The sequence below is a fragment of the Dicentrarchus labrax genome, unplaced genomic scaffold (assembly GCF_905237075.1).
Source record: "Dicentrarchus labrax unplaced genomic scaffold, dlabrax2021, whole genome shotgun sequence".
NCBI classification, from domain to species: Eukaryota; Metazoa; Chordata; class Actinopteri; family Moronidae; genus Dicentrarchus; species Dicentrarchus labrax.
This window is the reverse complement of record NW_026136708.1, coordinates 12,518,793-12,543,977: the sequence shown is the minus strand read 5'-3', so window position 1 is coordinate 12,543,977 and position 25,185 is coordinate 12,518,793. Positions and strand designations below refer to the sequence as shown.

The following is a 25,185-nucleotide window of genomic DNA, read 5'->3' as shown; positions in this document are numbered from 1 at the left end:
TTATAGGTGATTAATCTAGAAGATAATCGGCAGATGAATCAATAATAAAATTAATCATTAGTTGCAGCCGTAATTAATATTGTTATTGTATTTTACAGCTCAGTTTTACCACATTTGACTTAATCTTTTGCTATTTTGGGATTTGATAATCATATAAGTCTCAACACGTTCCCACAAATTCTCTATTAGCAGACAATAAAGCTTAAGGGATGGCGTACCACACCTGCAGAAGGTGCAGTGGTTAAAGCCCCAGCTATACAGATATGGGCAAGGACTGAACTATCTATGTCAAGACGGTAACAGGAATGGTAACAGGAATTACATTTCCGCTCTTATTGAAAACATGAATACATTGGTGAATAGTGCCCACACATTAGAGGCTTTGTTGAACAAACATCACTGGGCATCTGAACCCTTTTGTGAAAAAACACCTGGGGGTAGGGAACACACCTAATCAAACAGCTATAATGGTCATAGCTTGCTTCACTCACTCAAGCACACACACAAACATACACCCTCAGTCTCCTTCCACACTCACACACGCAGCACGAGAAGGTCAAAAACACAGCTGAGTCAATATACCCAGACACAAGCTGGCAGTAGCCTCGAAAATAGACATGCAGTTTTGTGACCAAAAGGTCTGACCGTTCATATACCAGCACTTCCACTCCCTAAACAACGGTTGCTGAAATACCTTGAGCAAGGCACTTTTTGAGCAGGATAGTCACATTTGTCTTGGGAGGATTTTTGGGGCAGGAAAGAGAAAAGAAAATCTGCAGACCAGCACAAACCTCAATGTCTGGGACAGAGGAAAACTCAAGCCAACAACAGCAGCAGCTAAATGGCAGTGTGGCCATAATATGTGAGCAGCACTCCTTCACAGCACTACACTGGGACTTGGATTAAAACGACTCATTTTGATATTATAAAACAGGTACAAATGTCAACATTCTCATAACAGGCAAATTACAAGTAATTACAGAGATCCATAATTACATGTCCCCGCACGCATCTTACTTAAACCAACAGGTAAGATACATGTACAGACAGACGCACACACACTCACACTCGGTTGTTTCCCATCGTGCATTGTCTGTTCAGCTACATATCCTCCTGTTGCCTCCATTACTGGGCAGTAACAGGAATGGGTGTGCAGACTCCAGCAGGGCTAAAGGAGATTAACCATTCTGTAAGGGTATGAAATAATATTCCTCATAATCCTCATCACTGACTCCGAAAATCCCCACTCACTGTGTGGCATGGGAGGGCCTCTCTAAATGTGCTCTCTTGTTCTTTTGAACACACTCATACCCCCACCACCCACCCCCACACACACACACACACACACACACACACACACACACACACACACACACACACACACACACACACACACACACACACACACACACACACACACACACACACACACACTTATGCGTACACATACATCCACATAAAACAGCTGGACGTTCAGGAGAACACTCTAAAATACAGATGTGTAGGATTACTGAGTGATGTGTGTAAGGTTTTAGGAGAACATTTACTTTACCTTATTCAACAGCTGATCCACACAAATAACAGTGTCAATCGATTAATTGTAACACACCCTCTTACAATATGTTATTAATACACCAATGTTGCAACATGTCCGTCTGCTTACTGAGGCACAGTGTCTCATTTTCTTCAGTTCTTCTTATTTTTTTTTATGTCAATTCTACTTAACAGCTGTTCTGAATTGTGGAGGTTGAGTTTATGGCTCCTACATTTCAATGACAGCACATCTGTACATGCTGCTATATGTGTTTTAACACGCTATGGCTGTATGTAGTTTCATCACTTTAATCACTTCTAAACATATTGTGACAGTATTTCAAAGGAGGCTAATATCTGCCAGTAGGCAAAAATGGTTGACATGATTTCCCTTACTTTGCCACCTTTGTGATCACAATGAATAACCATGACTACATCTTAAATTTATTTTATCTATAACTGGCTTTCCTTGAAATTAATCCTGTAATCTGTGTTTAATGCCAACCAAATTTCCTTGGTTTGAAAACAGACTGGAGTTCCCATGGGACTATTAATAGTTATGTAGAACCTAAAATTTGAATTTAGTTCTGGTGAAACAGAACAGTCATCATTTTCACTGTAAGAACCTATTGACATGGCTGTAAAGCATGGGGTTTTACAGAAGGGTTTTGATGGATAAACTCATTCCCTGTATTTAAAAGCATAATTATGATCCCACAGTACTGCTTCAAGGCTACTGACTTGTTTGCGTGTGCGTGTTTATTCAAGTTATTGTTCTGTTTGAGCATTGATGTGTGCGTGCACATGCTGCAACCAGTCCTTGAACCTATTTTTTCCTTCAGGCAACTTTCATGTTTAATAGACTGGATCACAAGCATTAAAGCACTCCTATTACCTTTGCAGCACTGTGCGCATTTGTGTCACTGTACCAGTGGGTTCAGCATGGTGTGGAGTAGATAGAGATTACGCAACAAGTGCTCTGCTTTCTGCAAACATCCCCACAGAGCAGGGGGAAAGAATAAAGAGTGAGACAGAAGTATTTAAAAAGTCATCAGTGATTCAGTGGGTTGTTGAGGATAAATTACATTGTGCAGCATATGGGGATGGAGAAATAGAGGACAGAGTGGGAAAGAAAACATAACATTAGATGGAGGACATATGAAAAAGTGAGGAAAAAGAGGGAAAATATGAGAGAAATGCAACATGGGAGACAAACAAAGAGAAGAAGCAGGACAGAGAAACATCTTGTTGTTGTTTTTCTTGTATACAACTCCTGAGGCTTAATGTGGGCTGACCAACATAACAGCAGGTCCTGGTCCAGAGATATGCAGACGTCACACAACACTACAGTTCCGCAGACAGAAATGGGCCGTGAAAATAGTAGTAGTAGCCTCTGCATCACAGGAAATATTGATGGATGGAAGCTTTAAGGGGGACAAGTAAGTTTAAGTGCACACATGTACGTACACATACACACAAAAACACCCACACAATGAGATCTCTGTGGATGAGGCAGACAGCTAGGGCTGCTACAGAAGAAGATTCAGTAGTCAATGGGGATTCCTGTGCAGAGTATGTCATACTTCACAGTGACAGACGCATTCTCAGGCACACACACGCCATGCAGCCTTCTGGGAGACAGAGTGAGATGGATGATGAGCTAAGACACTGCTTCAGGCACGGGAGGGCAAGACAATATGGCCTATTTGTTTTGAGTAAGTAATAGACAAATTAGCAAAATAAATGAATCGACCCAAACTCTCTGTACGGGTGTGTGTGAGTGTCTGTTACACTCATAAATGTGTTTTATTTGTATGTGTGAAAGTGTCCAGCTGCAGGCTGAGATGTCCAAACCAAACACACAGCCAGAAAGAGAAGAAATAAAGAATTTACTAAGAAACTACTTGATTTATCCTAACAAAAATTAACACTGCTGCTAAAGTGCTCATCTTCTGAATTATTTTTAAAAGTTGTATTAAACTCAAATGAATCAGGAGTAACTCAATAAAAGAGAAAGAGAGAGAGTAAGACAGTGAGGGAAAGAAAAGGAGGAAACACTTACTAAAACAACACAGTTGACAGAGGCAGAGGACAATCAGTCTTATTTTTAGTCTCAGTATTAGTGATTCTACAGTAGATAGAATGACAGAGGTTAGCTGCTGGGGAATGAGTTGGTTGGTTGAAATAAAAAAGCACTGGGACATTTAGGTTGCATGTAACTGCCTTTCACCAAAAAATGTGAGCAGGAACATGTAGGTATTTTACTATTTTACTGATTTATTGCATTTAAGTTCTTTTCAGTTTAGAGGCCAAGGGCACTTCAAATGTGTCAACTCAATCAGTAGTAACCAGCACAGCACACAAGATGAAGAAATAAGATCAAGTAAATCATAATGACTGCAAACACGGCAACAATAGCAGGTAAGTGGTAGATAAATATAAAGTGGCACAGACTTGAACCTAAACAACCAAAGCCACATACTGTATACAGCATGCATGTGTATTGTATTGGAGTTATGCAGTAGGAGGGGTGGTACTCAGTATATATAATAACCTAGGTCAACATGTTGACAATGGACCCTTTGACCGTTGGGCCGAAATGAGGACAACAGATTGTGTCGCCATTCTCTGACACAAACACATAGAGGGCAGGGCTGTGACCAAGACAGGAAATAAAGTCTTTTGAAACAGAAACAAGATTGATTTATTCAACATTTGACAAAAACTTGAAAGTCAATGTAATGTCATCTCTTAATTCTCTCACACCAATTACTGGACTGATTGCCAAAGTAAAGAATCTTACAAGCCACGTTGAGATTTAAAAAACCTCATAGTGACCACTCTGGCTTAAAAAACTCCCTGGGGCAATAATAAACACAACTCTCACCAAACAGTAACATAATACCCTGGCTCACACAACCACTATCTACACTAACATTGCTGGTAGATGACACAAACGTCCAACTGGCTCAAATCTGGGACTTTTCCATCACAGAACTAGGGGAAGCTTCCTAAACCCCAGTTAAATTAACCTACTTTTTAAATTCATTATACATTAATTTGATGTTCATTTACAGAGCGACTTGGAGTCTGTTGCTAGACTGCCACAAGATGAATTGGTAGACTTTTAATTTGCACAATGCACACGATAGAAAAAACTAATTCTATGCTGTCCCTAAAACATTGTGTCTGCTTGTCAAAGACACAACCTTCATCACACTCTTGTTACTTAGCTTGTTTATTCAGCTGATTAAATTCATGTCATGTTTACAAGACTAAAAATATGCCTGGAAAGAGCAAACCAACAGCTGTTTCTAAGGAATTATCTGCCAACACAAATATAGCCGCAGCTCCATCCCAACTTCTCGTCTTCCCATGACTAGATTTTAAATGCAAATACTCAGTTTGATCCCAAGTTCAACTGTTGCTTGTTTCATTTAGCTCTCACAACAGATTGACAGAAACCCCTGGTTCGCTGTGGTCTATATTCAGCAGGTCTATGTTGATATTTCCAGTATGATTTGCCGCCTGCTGGGATGAGAAACCCAATACATTTTTACAGCTTCTAACGTGAATCCTGGGGATGACTACAGGACGTACCGCTCATTGAATTTGTGTGGGTGGGTGTGTGTCTGTGTGTTTCCATGTGCATGGTTGTTAAGTGGCACAAGTGACAGATGTGGCAGAAAATCCCTGTTTATTTTTCCTAAAGCAGTCATAGAGTCAGAGTGTATGTGTGCATATATGAGTGGGTGCAGTGTGTTTCCGGCCTTGAGTGCAGTAAAGTGTATACGGGACAACAATAGCCTTTATGTTCCTGTAAGATGAGCTCCCACCTGCTGCAGTATGTCATTATGTAATGTATGGATGAGTGTTTGCCTGTCTGTCTGTCTGTCTGTCTGTCTGTCATTCACATCATTACGCCAATGTAATATTATACAGGATGTCTTCAAACCTATATTTCGCTGCCATAAAGAGTGGTTGTTGCGTAGCTTAGCAGGAATTCTTTAGTTTATTCTGTTATCAACAGGTTTGCTATAGTATAGTTACTCTGTAGTTACTATAACAACCTACTGTGACACCCTGGTCTAAATCCCTTAATACCAACTGTTAACAACATGGGTTTTTCCCAAGATGTTGCTTTGTATGAAAGGGGTATATCAATGGCAACCCAACAGTAGCTGCCATTGTGTTGTAGGTTCAATGAATGACTGCCATGAAAAGACTAAACATACAAATAAGCAGGTGCTAAAGGAAAAGGGCTAAATCTGAAAATGCAGGTTTACAAATTTATAAGTTTTAAATAGGCGTCAAAAAAAGAAAAACAATCAGGCTCAGTGTGATTGCATCCAAAACAATCTATTGCAGAGACCAGAGCACAGAGCAGCTTGAAACAGCGGAGAAAATTTAGGTTTATAACACAATTCCTAAAAATAGAACAAAAAACAGTGACATCAAATTCTGGCATCAAAAATAACATTTGGGATTGAAAACAATACCTGAACTGAAAAAAGTTCCACATTAAAAATCATTTCATTTTATTTTGATATTTTATTATATTCTGTTTCAGATCAATCTTCAGATTTTTATCTTCATGTCTGTGTAGAGTGATATTTCTTATTAATATGCAGATATGTAAATCACACCCTTCATGCCCCTCGCCTCAAACCCCTCCTCTCCAAAACCGTGACAGAAAGCTCTAAACATTGAAAAACACATCAGAATACTAAAGATTATTGAACCAAAATCAAATAATTTTTATTGTCCGTTTTATTTTTCAGTGGAAGTTTTTTAAATGCCAATACTTGATTCAGTTCCGATAAAAGGTTCAATTTAAGTGTTTTAAAGGCCAATTCTTCTCTCCATCAACCTAATTTGATGAGCATTTTTAAGAATCGCATTATAAAAGTTTGATGGAAATTTAAATAGACGTAGGAGTAAATGAGAGATGTACACACTTTTTTTTTTAGTAAGTTCTGATATAACTCACATGACTGATTAGCTATCTCTGTGCAGACATCTCCTCATTGCTCCCATGGCTCTATAATACATCCATGATCATTCCACACAGATCTGGTGTAACCTTCTTCACTTTAATACATGGAACAAACAGAAATGTCATATTTCCATTATGTCTTCTGCATTAGGTTTGACTGGCACTCACCAGACTGTGAGTAAACAGTATAGTGATTGAGTACACATGCAAGGAGAAAAAGATTTTTTGAACTCTAACACTTTAACATATAACAAGAACTGTAAAAAAATAAGGTTGACAGGTGAAAATCCTACCTGATAATCACGAATATCAAACACATAAGAGAGAACCTGATAAAAAAAAGGCATAGGTGGAGGAAGAGTTGAAAGTAGAAAGAAAGAGATAGAAAATAGAAATGTATAGAGCAAGACAAAAACATAAGAGCGACAAAGGGAGAGAAAGATGAAGGGTGAGCAGGGGCCTTGTCTTTGTTGTGGTCAGCGTGGCAGTATGAGGGCTGACATCAAAGTGCAGAGGATGGACAGACATGAGAGAGGAAAGGTCTGGAAGCCATATGAAACAACAGGAAGAGAAAAGGGGAGAGAAATATAAGACAAAGAAAGAGAGACGGGAGAGAGGAAGAGACTTTAAAACAGAGGAAGGAGGGAGGGAAAGCTGAGGCAAAAAGGGAGAGTGACAATGGAATATGCTGAAAGATCATGTCACATCTGTGCACAGACTCACAGAAACACACACACACACACACACACACACACACACACACACACACACACACACACACACACACACACACACACAACACAAGCTGTGAAAGTGTTTTGTCAGATGTTGTATAAGAATATACAATCTCTCTAAAGGCATATCTGGTTATTTTTAATTTGCCATGTCAAAAGAAGGGGGACAAAGCTGAGCACAGTCTCATCTGTTCTCAACACATTTCATTTATGCTCTGCTGTCAGTTTACAAGAGGGCTCTCCAGAGGAAATACAATTTGACCTGAACATCTGGCTATTGCTGATATTTTTTCTCCAAAACAATTGTGTGACCTTGACTGGAACCCTACGACTGCACTCTTGGACTGCACCATTCTTCAATATGTACAGTAATTAAATCTGTTGTAATGCAGCCAATGCAAAATCCACAAGCAAATACAAACAAATGTGCATATACTGTACATTACATATTCAACGTGCCTATAGTTCTACCATACTGAAATTTAGAAAATTGCTAAATGATCATAGGATACTTCAGCTCTGTGTTTTTAAATTTATATTAATGCAAAAAGGAGTTTTGCTGGTGGTCAAGCCAGAGAGAGAGAAGAGAGGCACACCGACCGCGGTGTGTGCTTGTGAGCATATGCGTGCATCTACAAATGTATAACCACCCAGGAGTTGCAGGGGTGTCCCACTCCATCTCTGGATCCTACTCCAAGCAGAGGTCAAGGCAGTGGGAATTAAATCTTGCTCAACTCCCCGCTGACTGGTTAAACCCTGGATTACACTCCAGCACCCACCACTGCCAACTTGCCATCGTGCAAGTCCCGCATCTGGCTCCTCTGAGTGTGTGACCACAGGCACGTGTGTGTTTGTGGACAGCCACGATTAAATCTTGACAGTGTTGTCTAAACCGTGCACCATCGGTCAAGGATATTTGACCAGAGAAAGAAGTTTAGGAAGTGGAGGTAAAGATCAAGCATCTGTTCTCTCATTGGTTGCCATCCCACCACTGAAAAACCCACTCCATATTTTCAGCCCTTTACATAAATCAGACGCCTCTCATGATTTGTCTTTTGCTCCAAAAATTAAGACCTAAACCCTCCTATGTGCTACTACTATAACTATGTGCAAAACTAACTACGAACTAAACATTAAATGTGAAAAACAGATCCATGGCATGAAATTGATAAAATAAGCTAGACTATACCATAGAGTGCTTTGGTATTCACTGACTTCCTAGAAGTCAGCACAGGCTTAACACCACTGCTCATACCACGGCTTAAACACAGTCAGTCCAACACACACACACACACACACACACACACACACACACACACACACACACACAAAACTCTAAATTTAGTCATTTTCTTATTAACTTTACATACCATCAAGAGCAAATCTGTTTCTGACAGATTTATTAAGCGGAAGAACTGTGGGACAGAGCTGAATAGAGGCAGCTGGAGTCGGGACATTACACGTGATGATCAACAACTATTTTACAGTAAGAGACTGCTGAGGGAAGGGCGTGTGTGTAGACAAAGACAAATGCACAAGAGAGGTTTAAGAACAACACATGCATTCATCAGTCATGTCTCCCACTGTCTCCCTTGCATTGTCACTCCTTAACACTCCTCTGTGCTTTAGCCAGGACTGTGTCTACATCCTAGGAAGCCTGCACAGAGGCGTGAGAGAGGGCGGCTCCACGCACGCACGCACGCACGCACGCACGCACGCACGCACGCACGCACGCACGCACGCACACACACACACACACACACACACCAAGTCAGATGAAGTTCAATGGCAATATCCCTCCACTTCTTGGAATGCTACAGCCCTTTCCCACTCTTTTTCCCTATTTGTCTCCCATTTTTTGTCTTTCTCTGTCCCTTCCGACCCGTCTCTTTTGTTACTCATGGGACTAGGTTGACCTCTAGAACCAGGCCAGGCTCCTTTCGCTGGAACGAACCCTGTGGGAACGGACTTGCGCATTCTGGCTGCGTAATGACTGCTCTCTATCAATGAATGGAGGGGACCATGGCAGGCTTGAGTGAATAGTGACTGGAGGGAATTGAGGTGGGATAAACACTGGGTGCAAGTGAGGCAAACAGGAAAAGAAGTTAAAAAACTATAAACAACAATTAGTTTATCTAGGCATGGTTGCGCTTTGTTATTCTTTGTCATGTGATGCGGGGCACAACTTGGATCTCACTCAAGGAGTTTAGTTTCACTGTTATTATAGTCATTACCAAGTAGCACTGTTTATGCACAAACACTAATGGCGAGTGTGTTGCCAGCCTGAGCCAAAATATCCATCAACAGTGTCTACGTATGTGGCTATGCACGCACACACACACACACACACAGGTCCTTGAGAAGCACTTGAACACAGCAACACACACTAAACTTGATAGCATGCTACAGATGAAAGATCACTGGGCAAAGACATACATCTATAAATAACGGAGGGATGTGGAGAGGAATGCACAGGCAGTTTGCATGTGTGTCGATGAGAGGAAGATTGACTGTGGACATTAGCAGGCCAGCTGGAAACATCTGTCCAATCCAGTTTTTTTGCTCAGTGCGCGTGTGTGTGTGTGTGTGTGTGTGTGTGTGTGTGTGTGTGTGTATGTGTGTGTGTATGTGTGCGGACGTATTACAAAGCCCCACAGCAGCAGGTAGCTAGTGGGCATCACCATATCTGACAAGAAGGCCCTAAGTCTCTTCTAACTCCAATTAACCTTCACTAGTTTGACCTAGTTTCAACATTAAAATAGCACACTCCCTATTCAATGCAGTACTATATTTGGCAGAGGGGACTTAGTGTTTTAACACACTTCAGTTAAAAATCAAAGTTGTGACATGTCAGTGGATGAGGCTAATAAGTCCCCATTTAAAGGCCCTTACATTACATTACACTGTGCAAACTTGGGCTGTCCCAGTTGTAACAGAAGAGAAGTCTTAGATTGTATTGTATATCCTCTTTTTCGCATTTTGCATAGAAGTTCCAACAGTATGGCCAAAGCTTGTTAAGTTAATTAGTTACCATTTTCAAAAGCTAAGAGTGGCACTAATGGATGAGGAAAATCAGTGTTTGGTTATATTTCCATTGCAGCTCTACGATTCACCAGGAAATCATTGCTCAATCTGACGGGTCTCAAAATGTATATTGTACTGTCTGGCATAGATTGAGGCCAAGACTTTATCAGAGACAGTAATGTAAATGCTGACTACTAAGGTCACAACGGCATGGTCATCCAGAGTTTACCTGGCTATTTAACTTTAGCATGAGTTACAGTATTTTATTACATTTCTTGAGCAGACAAAATTGTTTTATTTGGAAACTATAAATCTTTTTGGCTGCAAATGTTCATCAACTCCTACTATCCTCTTCTCATATTCACACACAGCATGATGTTGCCATGGATGCACCTTGGGACTGTACACAGTGTACTTTTGTGTTTACTTCCATTGTCTGAATTAAATTGTCCTGTCATAGTCATCTGACTGTCATTAATACATCAGGGAGTGGCAGTAGCGATCTATTGGCCAGCCATAGCGGAGCTGACCCTTGCTGGCCTGCAGCAGAAATCCAAGCCAGCCAAAGTAGACTTTGTTTAAACTCTTGACTCTGGAGAGTCAGGTGTTCCCCTCAGAGGCTGGGAGAGAATGACCTCCGACCTGGTGACCATCACTTCAGCATAAATGGATTAACAGTGGCATGAGACAGTCAAAACACACATAGAGAGGATGATCCCATTTGCCTATCCAGTCCTTGTTCAAACCACTCCCGATGATTACTCTGACTGCATAGGCAGACAAACAGCAAGACGACACACACACACACACTCACTCACTCACTATACCCTTCCCTCAATGTCAGTGCCCCAGCATATAGGGGCCCCTCTTTTTGCCCCTCACCAGTAATATGATCTATCTCTGACCTAAGGTTAGAGTAGGAATCCTGACCCACGGTAGTTGAAGACAACAGATTGAGCGGTCACAGTTAAATGGCTACTTGCAAACTATAAGATGATATAATTATGTAATACATTCCTTTGTAATTGAAAGTATGTCATGAGGTTTCATCAAACTTGAGGTTAAAACTACAAGAAACAGTGAGATGTGTGTATTACTATGTTATAGTGAGTGACCAGTGAGTAAGAGGAGGCTGTAAAACACTATTACATGTCAGTGGATGCTTTGTTTCTGCATTACACATTATGTTTCATTCAAATACCCATTCAAAACAACTCCACCAGCTGTTCAGTGTTATGACATATTCAAATTCGTTACTCCCTTCCTGGAGTTATGCTGGAGGGCACTTCACAAGACATATTTTCAAGACAGGTGTTTGTGTGGAAAGAGTTAGAGTCATAAATATGAAATCGGGTGCTTCTGTACATCCAGCGCTGGCCTTGGGGCAATGTGGGAGCTGGCAACATGGCCTAAGTAACACACTGCATTCCAGTCTACTCTCTCACACTTCCACTGAATGACTGAGCGAACCTATGGCATAAATGGAACAAGCCTTTTAAAAAGAAACTCCCAGCCCCACCTAGGACTGCATCAAAACTTCAACAGGTACAGATAAGGCTCCGTCATGCCATGCAAAAACACAAGGGATTAGTTAAATGTCTGGTAAATGTCATGCAGCGGGTACCCCCTCAAACACAGCTTGGTGGAGTCCGTTTGTGTGTGTGCGTGCTCAAACTGTTGCTCATCATACATCACATTCGCTTCTGTCTGGGAACTGTCTGCTCAGCTTATCATTTCCCTGCAACCAGCTTTTGAATCTGTGTGTGTGTGTGTGTGTGTGTGTGTGTGTGTGTGAGAGAGAGAGAGTGAGTCACGGTCAGACCCAACACAGGGTGAAAACATAGGAAGAGAGACAGTAAAGAGGAAACAAAAGCTAATGACTCAGAACTTAAAATCTTCCTCCTTCAATAATGTTCAAGTACTTTGGGCTCGTCCTTCTGAATCCTACTTTGCAACATATTTCAGAGGCAAATCAGATTAACACAGAAGCCATACAGGCAATCAATGGTAAACATCACCCCTTAACTACCATGTTTATAAACAGTACCCAATTAAAAAGGAAGCAGTGGTATAAAGAAGTAGATATTTACTCACTCAAAGGCTCTACTACAGACTAAATGACAGGCCCTATCTATCAATCTTTTATGAGCTGGCAGTTGCAATAGCACCAGCCAAAGTCTGAGTTAATATATAACTGCTGTGTGTGTGAGACTACAGGGGGTAGCATTAAAATAGCACCAAAACAAATCACAAAAGTTAGCAGGCTGCAGCAAAGGAAATCGATTTCCCATTTATCTTTGAGGTGCATAAAACAACAAGAAGAAAAAAAGGTCTGTGAGGACTCCTGTGATCTCAGTGTCCTTTGAAGACCTAAACACAGATGGTGAGTGCGTTGAGAGAGATCCATCATTTCTGACAGGACTCAATGCCCCTATTAACATAAGTCCGAATAAAGACAAACAAAGCCATGTGTCCAGCAGACACCAGTCACTCTGGTCATTGATTCTTTCATTGGACAAAATGTGACAGTCACCTTGGACCTGACCACCATCTCTCCACAACAGTGGCTTTGTTGTTATGGCAGAGCAGCAAAGAGTCCCAAAAAAACCGGATTAATTCAAAGTCAGACGTGTCAAAATTAAAGTATTTGATCATATTTCTGTCTGCAATTGATTAACATCCATCTGTGGTGATAAATAATGTCCCACAAATGCCATGTATGTGCATTCATAACATACATTTACCTGTCCTATTAGTTTATAGTGACTCCTCTGGTTTTATTAACTACAATATTACTACAGAACCACTATGGGGCCAGAAATGTTAAGATCTAACCTAGCTCTCACACTTGCAGACCACCAACAAGTCACCAGCCCTGCAAACTTACGGATTTTGATTTTCTTGGGATCAAACTTGTGGATTTCACCCTGCAGACTTTGCAGGCGCCCCTGAATCCTGCAGGATCTTCTGAACACCATGCCTGCCTCCATCTCGATGGCCAGGAAGATGTCGCTGGCATGTCGAGAAAGGTCGGAAAGTTGGTGAATAATGTTGGTCAGTGTGTGACAGCTGATCTCATCCAGTGACGAGAACAACACGGGTCTTCGCAGTTTGCGTCTCCCGTTTTCCTCCGCCGGTATCCAGCAGCCATCCCTCGCCGATAACCTACTAACACGCCGCGGCTCGATGCTCCTCTGATGAAAGGGCATATTTATTTCATACCAATAACTCCAACGGGACCGAAAAGTGTTCACGCAAAAAAAAAAAAAAACCTTTTAAAGCTTTAAAATAAATCCAAGGCGCAGTGCCTTACTATCATTTGCGGGGCAGTACAAGCCTTCAATCCCGCCATATTTTTTGTTTTTCAAAGCATGGGACTTTGTGCTGCTGTACACTGGAGACGTTGCCTCCCAAAGTCTATTCAAATTCAACCAGACAGAGAGCAGAGGGCTGGAGAGGGGAGGAAAAAAACACAAGGAAAAGTAGGGAAAAAGTACAAATAAAGACCCGGAAAATACTATAAACCACCTGTGGCGACTGGACCCGGAGTCAGATACACGGAGGAGAGCTTACCTGCCTCCCTTCAGTCAGTACGGTGGTCTGATGGAAAACCCGGACCGGATCTCTTCCAGCCGGCTAAAGTCATTGTTTTAATTAAAGCTATATTAAGCACTGTGTTTAAATAACACATTTTCTATCATTTATTAAACTGACTAAGTGACATATTTTATGGATATTTCAGATTATATTCAAAACTGTACAATGAACCCAAACAATTAACTCAAATTAAGATATTTGGATGGATTTTGAGCAGATCCTGATTAGGAAACTTTTTATACTATTATTTGTCTGTAGTATGTATCTTTTTTTTTTTTTTTTTTTTAGCATTTTTAATCAAGCTCACAAACATATTAGGCTTTTTTTTTTTTTTTTTTGACCAAATGAGTTTTCTTGTCCCTGATGCTTGGCCATTGTTCTAATAGACAATTTCATTTTCTTCACAAAAGTGCACCAAATACTGAGATATAGGCCTAAATATGCCTCACCTTTTATTTTTGTGATTCTGTTTTAGATATATAATTAGAGTAACTGGTCACATTGAGTGCAATTTAAGTTAATAGTTTGGTCAAGTTGATGGATTTAATAGTTCTTTCCACATAAAATAACCTAATAATTTCACATTAAAAAGGCAGAAGGCATTAAAACTGTCTTCGGGTCTGTCAAGTCTTTTAGTGAACTTTAGGTAGCTATGTTTTGGTTGTTTTTAATAACGTTAAACTAAAATAAATGGAAAAATAAAGACATTACAATTACCTGTTGGTGTGTAAAGATGTGACACTATAGTTAACTAAACTAGTGTTAGCCAAGTTACAGTGATAGCTTGAATTATTTAATTAGCTATAAATTAGATTAAGTGTATTTACAGCTAACATAAAAACAAAACACACACACATTAAAAACTATAAGCTGGTGACTCTTGAACTTCTTGTTAAATTTATGTTATGCGACATTTTAATAATAATGACCCGCTAAACACCCAATGGCTACTAACAAGTGAAGTTAACGTTGGCTTTTTTGTTTGCTCATACCTTTTTAAAATAACCAATGGACAACACATTCTGTGAACACTTGTCTCTGATTTATGTCCTCTCTGTGTGTGTGTGTGTGTGTGTGTGTGTGTGTGTGTACAAGGTATGTTTGTGTTCAGCACACACTACCGCCTCACATTCCCACCGTTAAAATTCCTAAAGAGCAAACTGCTCATTGATAGCATACCAAGCCACAAAGCTCAGCTGCACTTTAGTGGATACTCTTCAAAGTCTAACAGTGTCCAGTTGGCAGTATGTGTCTCTGTGGCATTCAATGTGCCCCCTGGTGTCTTCAAGTGAACACAGCAACTTCAATGGTGCCTCAGTTAAGTATTTCCACTGTCAAATGTTTTCTCATCACTCGACTAACTGGAAACCTTCAAATTCCCTCTCCTGGCAGTACACTGTGGCAACAGTTTAAACAGTTACTCAGCATTAGAGACTATAAAAAAAACACTGTCCTCTTACATAAGTAACATCCACATTTGTCCTTCCCTCAGCAGAACATGTTTGACAGGAAAGCCACATGAGGATGACACATTCACCACTGGTTGGAAATAAGGATGAAGCTAATACTGGTCTGTTATGCCAAGGCTATTTTGGTGCCTCCTTGTTTCAATGTTATCTTCTGATAGTAAAATATGTCTCCCACTCAGTAGCTGGTTGAAGTCGTGGCGAGGACAGCCCTTTTTCACAGTAGACATGTTTACTTGTAATAGCAGGGAGAGCACAGGTGGATCTAATGAAACTAACGTCAGTTCCATTTAAATGTCCCAATAAGCCACTAAAGATAATTGCAGCCTTAATTAATGTTTTTATGTTTTTGGTCATGTGTGCTGAGAAAAATGTCTATTTGGAAAAGCATTAATAATTTTTTTTGTCTGGTTGAGGCAGTGAATGAATGAAGGATTGATCATATAGAATTAAAATAATGAAAATAGAAAAGCATCAAATTCAAGAGATGAACATAAGTTTAATCAAGATTAAATATATGCCCAAAAGATCTTGCAACTCATAAAAGATCCAAACAAGTCAAAACAATACAAAAAGATGAGCTTTTCTGTCTGTCGTGTCAATAGAGTCTTACAGTTTTATGCTTCCTACAAGTTTTGGACTTTCATTCTGGGTAAAATGTATACATATATCTCATTCACCATATTTTACAGTGCATTGATTTTCAAAACCATAGCCTTCTTCCACATCTAAAAACCCATACATAAACTCATTTATAGAATTATTTACATACAAGGCTTGAACAAATCAGCTCAAACCATTTGGTGAGCAATAAGAAACAAACATCACACATCAGAACATATGGGAACTTTATGGCCCGGTAGAGCCATAAGTAGTGACATTTTGTTACACAAATCACTGAATGGAAATGAGGCAGGAGTGGCTTCTAATTAAATAATATCATGAATTGACACTCAGCAAGGACATTGGAGGATTACTCAACTTGCAAGTTATTCTGCCTCTTTGTCTTTAAAGTTTGGTTGCATACACACATAAAAATGTACAAATACAGGTCAACCAGTGATAAAGTGAAACCAAATCTCTCGACACCTACTGAACACATTTGCTCATAATGCACCCAGGTGGTTGGTACACAAAGCATGCATATGCAGTGTGAAACGGAACAATGAATCTAAATTATGGCAACAAATTAACTCAAAGAAAAAAAGAAAGTAGAATACACTTAGATGTCACAGCTGAGTTAGTAAGCAACCACGTCACCCAGGACACAAAAAATAAGTCTACATAATCTCAGTTTATTCAGGATACCTTATTTGAGATGACAATTTGAGTTAATTCATACCAGGAAGAAATAAACAGAACAGCAACACTGTATTTTGTGTATGGATTTTTGATTTCTGAGAGCAAGAGTAACAGTGCATCTTGGCCTCCAATACAAATATTTTTTATTTAGGTGTGTCAGAACTGAGTACAGCATCTCCAAACACAAAGAATGATAAACACAAAAACCTCCAAAGTAATATTAATATGCATCTGTCTTAATACTAGCTCATTTTATCTTTTTTCCTTGATACTTTCATAAAGAATTCATGAGTTGATGGTTTAATCAGTCTTTCAGTTTAACCTTAGAAACCACTGTAAAGTACTGAGGCAACTACTTGAAGGTGGAACAAACTGTAAACAGCATCGCATATATAAAAACAAATATCTGTAGTAGAAAGGGAGAGCAAATATTTATTGAGTATTCTGTTTTTAAACTTCTTATTCTGTAACACAGTGAGTTTGTTAAGCCTCACAGCCACATTCTTGACATGTGCATGTTATTTCATACTCACTCCTTCATTTGGCGTTCACCCTAAACACCATGGAATGACTTCTTGCTCGTCCTTCATGAATTTTGCCAGTAAACTCAACTTAAAAATAATCAAATTCTATTAAGAATTAAAGCTGAAAAGACAGACTGTTGTGAAGGAATAAGCCAAAAGGAGCGCTGCTTCCACATCATGTCAGATCTTCATATATGCATGGTGGCTAGGCAAGAGAATAATGGACTACTGCTCTACAACAAAAAAGGATCATTACATTTGTGTGCACTGGTGTTTTTAATGTGTGTGTGTGTGTGTGTGTGAGACATGGCAGAGACCAGAAGCTCACTGCAGAACAGAGAACGTAGTGTTATGAAGTACATTTGCAATATCATTTGATTTTCAACATTGTGTTCTTGTGGGATAAACAACCACCATTACCACCAAACAGGAAACAGTTGGCTCAAAGAGTGCTGGACTCGCCGGATTTCCATTCACGGTCATTAGAGCGTCACTCAGGGCAGAAGCAGCCACAAGGCCACGTTGGACAGTGTTGGGCTGGGGTGGTGACAGAAGAGGAGCCCAGGGTGAAAAGTGGTAAAAATACAATATGAGAGCAAAGTCCTACAGCTTGGTCTATGTGAGCTCAGCAAGGACAGGTGGTGAATATATAACCAGGTATACACACTCCTCTTCCAAGGGCTCGATGACAGGCTCTAGCATGGGTGCAGCTTGGAACACGCATACACATACAGTACATACATATTAGTCTAATCTCCAAACTTGGGCTCCAGATGTGTCTCTTTGTCACCCTCTGGTGGTTTTGTCCAGAACAGATCTGGTATCACTTTCTCCCTCACACGCACACACGCACACACATACAGTCTGCCATCGCACAAATCTCCACCTACAGACACACACGCACACACATATATGAACATACACACTCCTTGGCTCCCCCTGTGTCTGTATTCAGGCTTATCTGGTGTAGTAGACTCTGTAGTAAACACTCTTGGAGCGCCAGAGTGAATAGGAGTTGTCAAACTTGAGCAGGTAGACGCCACGGCCGGGGTACTGGTGGCTGCCAGCGTATACCTCCTCATGACAGTCCCGCCGGTACACCGGCACAATCTCATCCACTTGTGGCTTCCCTGCCTCCTTCTTCGCCTTCTCCTCCTCATTGGGAGGATCACCTGTGGCCACAAGAACAATGTATCAAGTACTGGAAGAAAGCGTGAGGGAATCACCAGTGAGTCTCACACACACAGACACACACAGACACACACAGACACACACACAGACACACACACACAGACACACACACACACACACACACACACACACACACACACAGACACACACACAGACACACACACAGACACACACACAGACACACAATTATGCAAAGCTATCATTAACCTTAATCTTATCGAGCTATTTGTGCCTCAATCCTGAGCACATGGTGGGACATTTTTAGCACTGAATAAGATTTTTTGCAAGCACATAAATTACAGTTTGTAAATTATATATTGTATACAAATAATAAGCAGGAATAAGTTCATAATTCAATCGGAGCATACAAAAATCTATTGTACTCAATAGAGTTGTCCTTTTCTCAAAAATTCCCATTGCGCACACAGGATTAAGGCACAAATCTAATGCAATATAATAAAGCTTAACATTACACCATTGTAAATAGTGAGAGACAACGGATTATTTGGCATTTTGGAGATAATAATTGGCATCAGCCGATGTCTGCACTCACAAGGCTTATAAACTAAAAATGTCTGCAGACACATCTGCTGGCAGCCTTGTCAGTGTGGCTGCTGTGGAACGATGTTAGTGCTCCCTTTGTGAGTTATGGGACGGTTAGTTTTGAGCCCTCTGCTATAACTCTAAAGCATCCTGCTGTAAACGTTGTCTAATATCTCCAGTCACCATAGTCTTTTCTAAATACTAACATGTACCTCCCATTCTAAGTTACAGCAAATCTAATAAATTGTTACTGGCCAGTGTTAAATATATATTATGTTATAAATTATAGAATAATGCAAGAGAATAAGATTGCTTCTGATATACTGTACCCCACTCTCCCTTAAATACTAGTCAAGTTCTGAAATCTGCAGCATAACACAATGTATTTCATTAATTAATAAAAAACAACAAACATGCTACAGGTTAGGATAATCACGTATATTAGGTTGTAATGTGCATGGATTGGAATAATGGAATTTTACTTTACATGACTTATTTGTTTTTGATTTTTAGTTATCAGAGTCTCTTACTTACAGGTCAAATCTTTAACAAAACATTCATACTACCAAATAAATACATGAGGTTTACGACCAATGTGCCACAATCTCCTGTTTAAAACCTACGGTGTTGTTCTACTAAAATACACAACTGCAAAACAAGTATAGTTTAGAAGGACTGAAGGATCTGCCAAAGGCTAATGTGTGCAGTTAACCAATGCATGTACTAGTGCGCAATGTCTTATATCTTATCAACATATTGTGAGAATTCATTTCTCAGCAGGACTTCCTCTTCCCCGGGTAGAACTATGAAATGTTTAACTATGGTGTAGGCAAGTTCTGAACTTGAGATAAGAATAAAATATTATCGAGAAACTATTCATCTTTCCACAGGGAGATAAGTGAAGCAAAATAAATAAACAGACATTCCTATTCAAAGCAACTGTTTCTGTGAAAAAGATGGATGATTAAAATAACCATTACTTGACACATCATTAAAACAGTATGTGATGTATGGTATCCATAGCAAATGGCAGATAATGGAAATCATGACCCATCTATATCATTTCAGATTCTATTTTCAGTTCTTGGAAAAATAATCTGTTTTGCATCTCTTTTTCAACACACTGGGGTAGCACACACGCACACACACCATTACTGTAAGTAAAACCCTCGCATTGCTGCCACACCTGAAAATATAGTATCAGAAACACTGCAGTCTTATTCACACAGACTTCCCACCCACACCTCACCTTCTTCATCCTCCTCCTCATCGCTGGACTCAGACACGTGCACGCTGACCGAGGCAGAGGCAGCATCCGTCCACTCGAAGAACACCCCGAAGCCGATGTCATAATAGTCCGTGGCAAACTCCCAGAACAGGTAAGAGCCCTCCTCATGGGTGGGCACACGCACTGTCACCACCTCGCCACGCCCCACTGTGATCACACTGTCTGCGTCCTGCCTGATTTTCTCCTTGAAGTCCTTGATCTGTGGCCGTGTCCACATGGATGGAGCAGCTATGACTGGTGGGGAGTCTGCTGTGATCAAAGGACAAGAGACTTATTACAATCTGTTGTAAAAATCTAGCTAATACAATCTGTCCATGCAGGTATGCTTTTAGGAAAGAAATATTACAGTTTAATTTCCAACCAGCATACATGGACTGAATGCAAAAGTAACTCAACGTACAGGCCACCTATAATGTCAGCTAATGAGAAAAAAAAAGAGAGCGTGCATGTGTACAGGGGGCCAATGGCGGGATTGTTTTTTGCATACCCAGCAACGCATCCATCTTTCCTCAAAACATTATTTTGAGAGTGAGTGGCCGGCCACAGTGGATTAATTTGGCTCAGGATGTATGTTTTGGAATCACACCAAGGCCTTGTTCAATTCTGGTGTGAGTGCTTACTCCTCTGTAAGCAGAATGTGTGGGTGGATGTTACCTAAACCAGCAGAATATCACGTATCACTTGTTCCAGCTCTTCTCCTCCCTGCCCTCCAGGTCACATCAACAAGGACACAGCAGATAAGAATCAGGTTTCAATTTTGGTATAAAGCTTTGTTTGTTTGACAGAGAGCCCCCCCCCCCCACTCTGCCCTGTAGCCATTAGCTGCACAGAAATGTAGATTGTATCTGCATTAAGTCATCTTTCGAAGTTTTTGTTTTTTTAAATGAGACAAACACATCTACAGTCCACCAACCTAATAAAGGCCCGTTCTCCGAGACCTCCTCCGCAGGTTCGGGCTCTGGCTCCCGGTCCATGCTCTCTGAGTACGAGTCTGACTGTCCTCCATTGACCGTGGGGGCTTCCTCTCCAGCAGGCTGTGAAGCCGCACACACAAGTCCCGCTGTTGAGGCGGGGATGGGTTCACCACTGTTGAAGCTGCTAGATTCCAGAGAGCCCTGCACCATCAAATCAGACTGCTGCTGCTGCTGCTTCTGTAAGGTCGCCTGAGACAAAGGGCAGACAACACTGAGTCAAGACATTGAAAAACACATAATACGTATGTACATAAACAAAGAGGGTTAGGTTTCTACAGTGCTGTTGGAAGGATCACACACTGCTCTCATATGAATCACATTTATATGCAATGTAAGGCTGCAACATCAGGGCTAGAATTATCATCTTAATGTGTTTGCTCAACACTGTGGTTGTCACAATGCACCATGATAACTTGCAACATTTTTAACAGTCTCTGAAATCGCATTGTGGCTCAAACTATTTTTTGCATAGTACTGAAGTTTCACCAGCCCAGAGTACTGTTAATAACTGCACAGAAGTAAGCTTTTTAAACATAAACCAACTCTTATTTATTTTTCAACTGGAGTTTTAAATAGTCATGGCTATTTTCAATATTCTGTGGATGTTCACAGTAACCCAACCTTAAAACCTTTCTATTAACTGCTACATCTAAAAATAGAAATCAATCAATGACAGTCTATCCCTCTGTTAGTGTTACATATTACCTGTTGCTGGGCCAGCTGGACCTGGTAGAGCTGCTGCATGTACTGCTGGTAGTGCTGCTCCTGGAGCTGTCGGATGAGGCCGAGCTGTTGCTCTGGGCTGTTGGGGTACTGTTGAGCAGCATACTGTTGGAACTGCACTGCTGTCTGCGCGTTCAATGCTGCCATTATCTGTTGCCTGGGACACAGAGCACAGGAGCAGAGTTGGTCAGGAAGGAAATACAGGAAACAGAGAACAGACAATGATAGACAGTGTAAGGTTTAGGGTTTGAAAGAGAGAGAAGAGTTTTATTGAGTATGGAGACTGTCCTCAGTGGAACAGGTTTCAGCCAAGCACTGACCCCGGATTAAGTGCCCCGACTGTCCTGCTGTAGATATCAATGTCAGGGGAGTCAGTCGATCATAAAGAAGTCATGCTGAAGTTGATACATTGCAAACACACAGACACACATACTTCTGCTGCTCAACCCGTAGCCTCTCCTCCTCTGCCTGTCTCCTTTCCTCTTCCTCTCTTCTCAGCCTTTCTTCCTCCTCAAGCCTCCGTCTCTCCTCCTCCTGCCTCTGTCGCTCCCTCTCCTCCTCTTCCTGCCGCTGACGCTCCTCTTCTTCTTTCCTGGGGTAGAACAAAAACAATGAAAGATATCATCACCACCATCAGTTTAAACAAATCATACACCATCAGTCAATACATGTCCAATATCTCCCCTGTTGCTTCATAGTTTTGCTGACTGTATATAGGACAAACTGAAATGAGAGTCTGTATTTAGACACTGTAGCAGAGGGATCTCTCTCAGGGGAGCTGAAGTCGAGCACCTTACCTTTTCCTCTCCTGCTCCTCCCTTTCGATCTTGTGTGATGTGACGTAGGGAGCAAAGAGGTTACAGCACTTGTTCAGCAGCTTGACAAACTCCACCATAGCCTCCTCCCGCTCCATGTTACCCAGGGAGGCCCACTCTTTCCTGCACACAGAGTGCGAATGGAGGTCAAGATAAATAACAACAATAAGCAGCTGGGCAAATTCCTTTTCAGATGACAAATTTAAATCTGTACCATTGTTAACTATTGTTTCTTTAGATTAGAACAATAAACAAGGAATACTTCATTTCTACAATCAGAACCATCGTGAGTGTGTGGCAGTGAAAGGGGCTATCTTACATCAAAGGTTTTCACAAACTTCTAACACATAAAGGAAAAACAAGTGTTAAATGGACTTAATTAACACTTCAGTGAGGGTGTGTGCACTTCCTGAAGGTCATACAGATGTGTGCTGGAGTTACCTGCGGTCGTTGCCCAAGACATCAAAGAAGCCGACCTCCGGTGAAGCATCGGGATTATAAGGGCCCAGTAACACCTGTTTGTGCAGAGCCACCAGTCGAAGCTTCTCCTCATAGGTCGGGTGGAAGGCCTTGCCATCTTTATCTGAGAGCGACAATGTGGAAGCAATGAGTTTGCATTTATTTGTCTTTTATGTCCTGCTGTAAAAAAAAAGTGCTTGTGAATACTACACCTTTGTTTCTTTGTACAACATGGTAGTAGAAACAGTAGTAGTATATAGAGTATCATATTCTTGTTCCAAAAAGTATAGAATATAACAGATACTCTGTTGATTGTTACCATTCTCCTTTTTCAAAAACAATGCACACTTTAACTTTAAAATAAACCTCATGGTACATACTGAAATGTAATTAAATCTAAGGTGAGGCAAGAAGCAGATTTGTGTATACAAGTTACGCAATCAGACCTAACCGTCATCTGACTAGAAATGCACGACTAGAAATACAAAGCACAGATTACTATTCCACAGAGCGGCAACCAGGCCCAAACCGGTTTGTACAGTCATCACAAGTACTTTGCTCTAATGAGGACAATTCAAATGCCCAGTGTTCAGACGTTCTTATACATATTGAGGACGTTTTCAAAGTAAGAACTGACATTTTTAATTCATACATGTCATCTGACAAGTTAGATCTGAATACATTTTGGATACTGTGCTGTTAAATATTACTTTTAGAGATTTAAAAAACTAAAATGAGGCTTTTATCTTGAAAAGTAAATTATTACAGCCTGTTATATATTGCAATAATAAATTTTTCATGTTGTCTTTTGAGGCCAAGCTATTTAAAGTAAGAACACTGGTGTCAATGGTGTCTTAAGGGGATGCTAAAGGCAGTCCAGGTTAAACAGCCTTCCAGTTTTGATGCATGGAAAACACAAATACAGCCCTTAGCATGTTTCCTTGGAGATCCTGTTGGAGCAGTGGCAGCAGGGAGTGGTGTGGACATGAGGAGGCAGTGGGGCTGTAAAACTAGTGGTCAGACATCCCTGAAACGTGGCGTTAGGCAGCACTGTGGGCTGATTTGAACACAGACTATGGGCCAGTTTATCCTCAGAACAAACTCAATAAAATCCTTGAGCACAGCAGGAACCTGTGAGTGTCTAACAGATCCCAGAGGGATGTGTGTAAAGCAGCTGACATGCAGCCTTCAGCCGCAGCAGTGGAAGGGCAGGGCGTGTTTAAAGCTCCCAGTTCACCATGAGCCACCACTCAGTTAGGATGGGTAGCTGCTTACAGTACTACTTTGTTTATATAGCAGTCGCTTGATTCACAGACTCACGACAAGCCAGGTTATTCTGCCCGAAACCCAAAGACAGGTACACAACACCAGGCAAACAGCCGAGTGAAAAATGTCCTCAGGCCACACACACAAACACATATGGACAACTCGGATGTGTCGAGCTTGTTTTACCCTTTAACAGCCAGCTAAATAGCTTGTTAGCGGTGTCGGCTCCTCGTTAGCTTCGTGGCTAATGTAATGTAGCGGCTGACAGCAGCTCCGGCTGTGACAGCTAACGTTAGCCAAGTGCTAACCTCCGCGAGCAGCGAACGGCTGGTCTCACAGTTGAAACGGTCGGTTCGGATACCAGCCGTTACTGAGCGTTAAAGGTGAGGGATTCGAACAACAACAACAACAACAACAACAACAACAACAACAACAACGTTAAATACCTTTGAAGAATTTAAGGGCCATTCCGTACAGCTCTTGTAGAGGAAAGCCCCATTTCCTCTCTATGGCAGATTTGCCAGTCTCTCCATCTTCGCCCTCAGCGGCACCCGGCGTATCGGTGTCGGGCTCCGCGTGGTTGGGGTCCGGCTCTTCGACCGGGCCCTGCTCGCCCTCCGGGTCGGGACTGAGGGTGAGGCCATCGATGGAAACTTCGAGCCGGCTGGAAGTAGCACTGTCGAGGTCGCCGCTCTGAACCTCTGTCGCCATCATGTAGACTGTCAGCTGAAGCAGCCACGTACCTACTTC

At 41.1% G+C, this 25,185-nt stretch overlaps 2 protein-coding genes across 4 annotated transcripts in view; both read right to left on the bottom strand.

Annotated features, from left to right (window-relative positions):
* Nucleotides 1-13,713, bottom strand: part of nhsl1b (NHS-like 1b) — a 103,664-nt gene extending 89,951 nt beyond the window's left edge. For both annotated transcript variants that reach the window (XM_051410019.1, XM_051410022.1), the window contains exon 1: nt 13,175-13,713. In XM_051410019.1, the coding sequence (XP_051265979.1) occupies nt 13,175-13,496 (322 nt within the window). In that variant the 5' untranslated portion in view covers nt 13,497-13,713. The remainder of the gene's footprint in view (nt 1-13,174) is intronic.
* Nucleotides 13,714-15,829: 2,116 nt separating this feature from the next.
* Nucleotides 15,830-25,185, bottom strand: acbd3 (acyl-Coenzyme A binding domain containing 3). 2 transcript variants are annotated; one of them, XM_051408540.1, is made up of 8 exons: nt 24,882-25,185; nt 23,152-23,293; nt 22,693-22,833; nt 22,329-22,487; nt 21,878-22,052; nt 21,112-21,361; nt 20,160-20,444; nt 15,830-18,348 (listed from the first exon to the last, which is right to left on the bottom strand). In XM_051408540.1, exons 1-8 carry the CDS (start codon nt 25,147-25,149, stop codon nt 18,134-18,136), a joined length of 1,635 nt encoding a protein of 544 aa, XP_051264500.1. In that variant the 5' UTR covers nt 25,150-25,185; the 3' UTR covers nt 15,830-18,133. The 2 variants fall into 2 exon arrangements, with proteins under 2 accessions (XP_051264500.1, XP_051264499.1); XM_051408539.1 differs by having other exon boundaries at nt 20,160-20,447; nt 24,882-25,184.

Coding starts and splice junctions, on each gene's coding strand:
- acbd3 (XM_051408539.1), bottom strand. CDS start 25,149: ATGATGGCGACAGAGGTTCAGAGCGGCGACCTCGACAGTGCTACTTCC. Junction 22,834..23,151: donor GTCTTGGGCAACGACCGCAG/GTAACTCCAGCA, acceptor CTCTGTGTGCAG/GAAAGAGTGGGCCTCCCTGG. Junction 22,488..22,692: donor GAGGAGCAGGAGAGGAAAAG/GTAAGGTGCTCG, acceptor GTTCTACCCCAG/GAAAGAAGAAGAGGAGCGTC.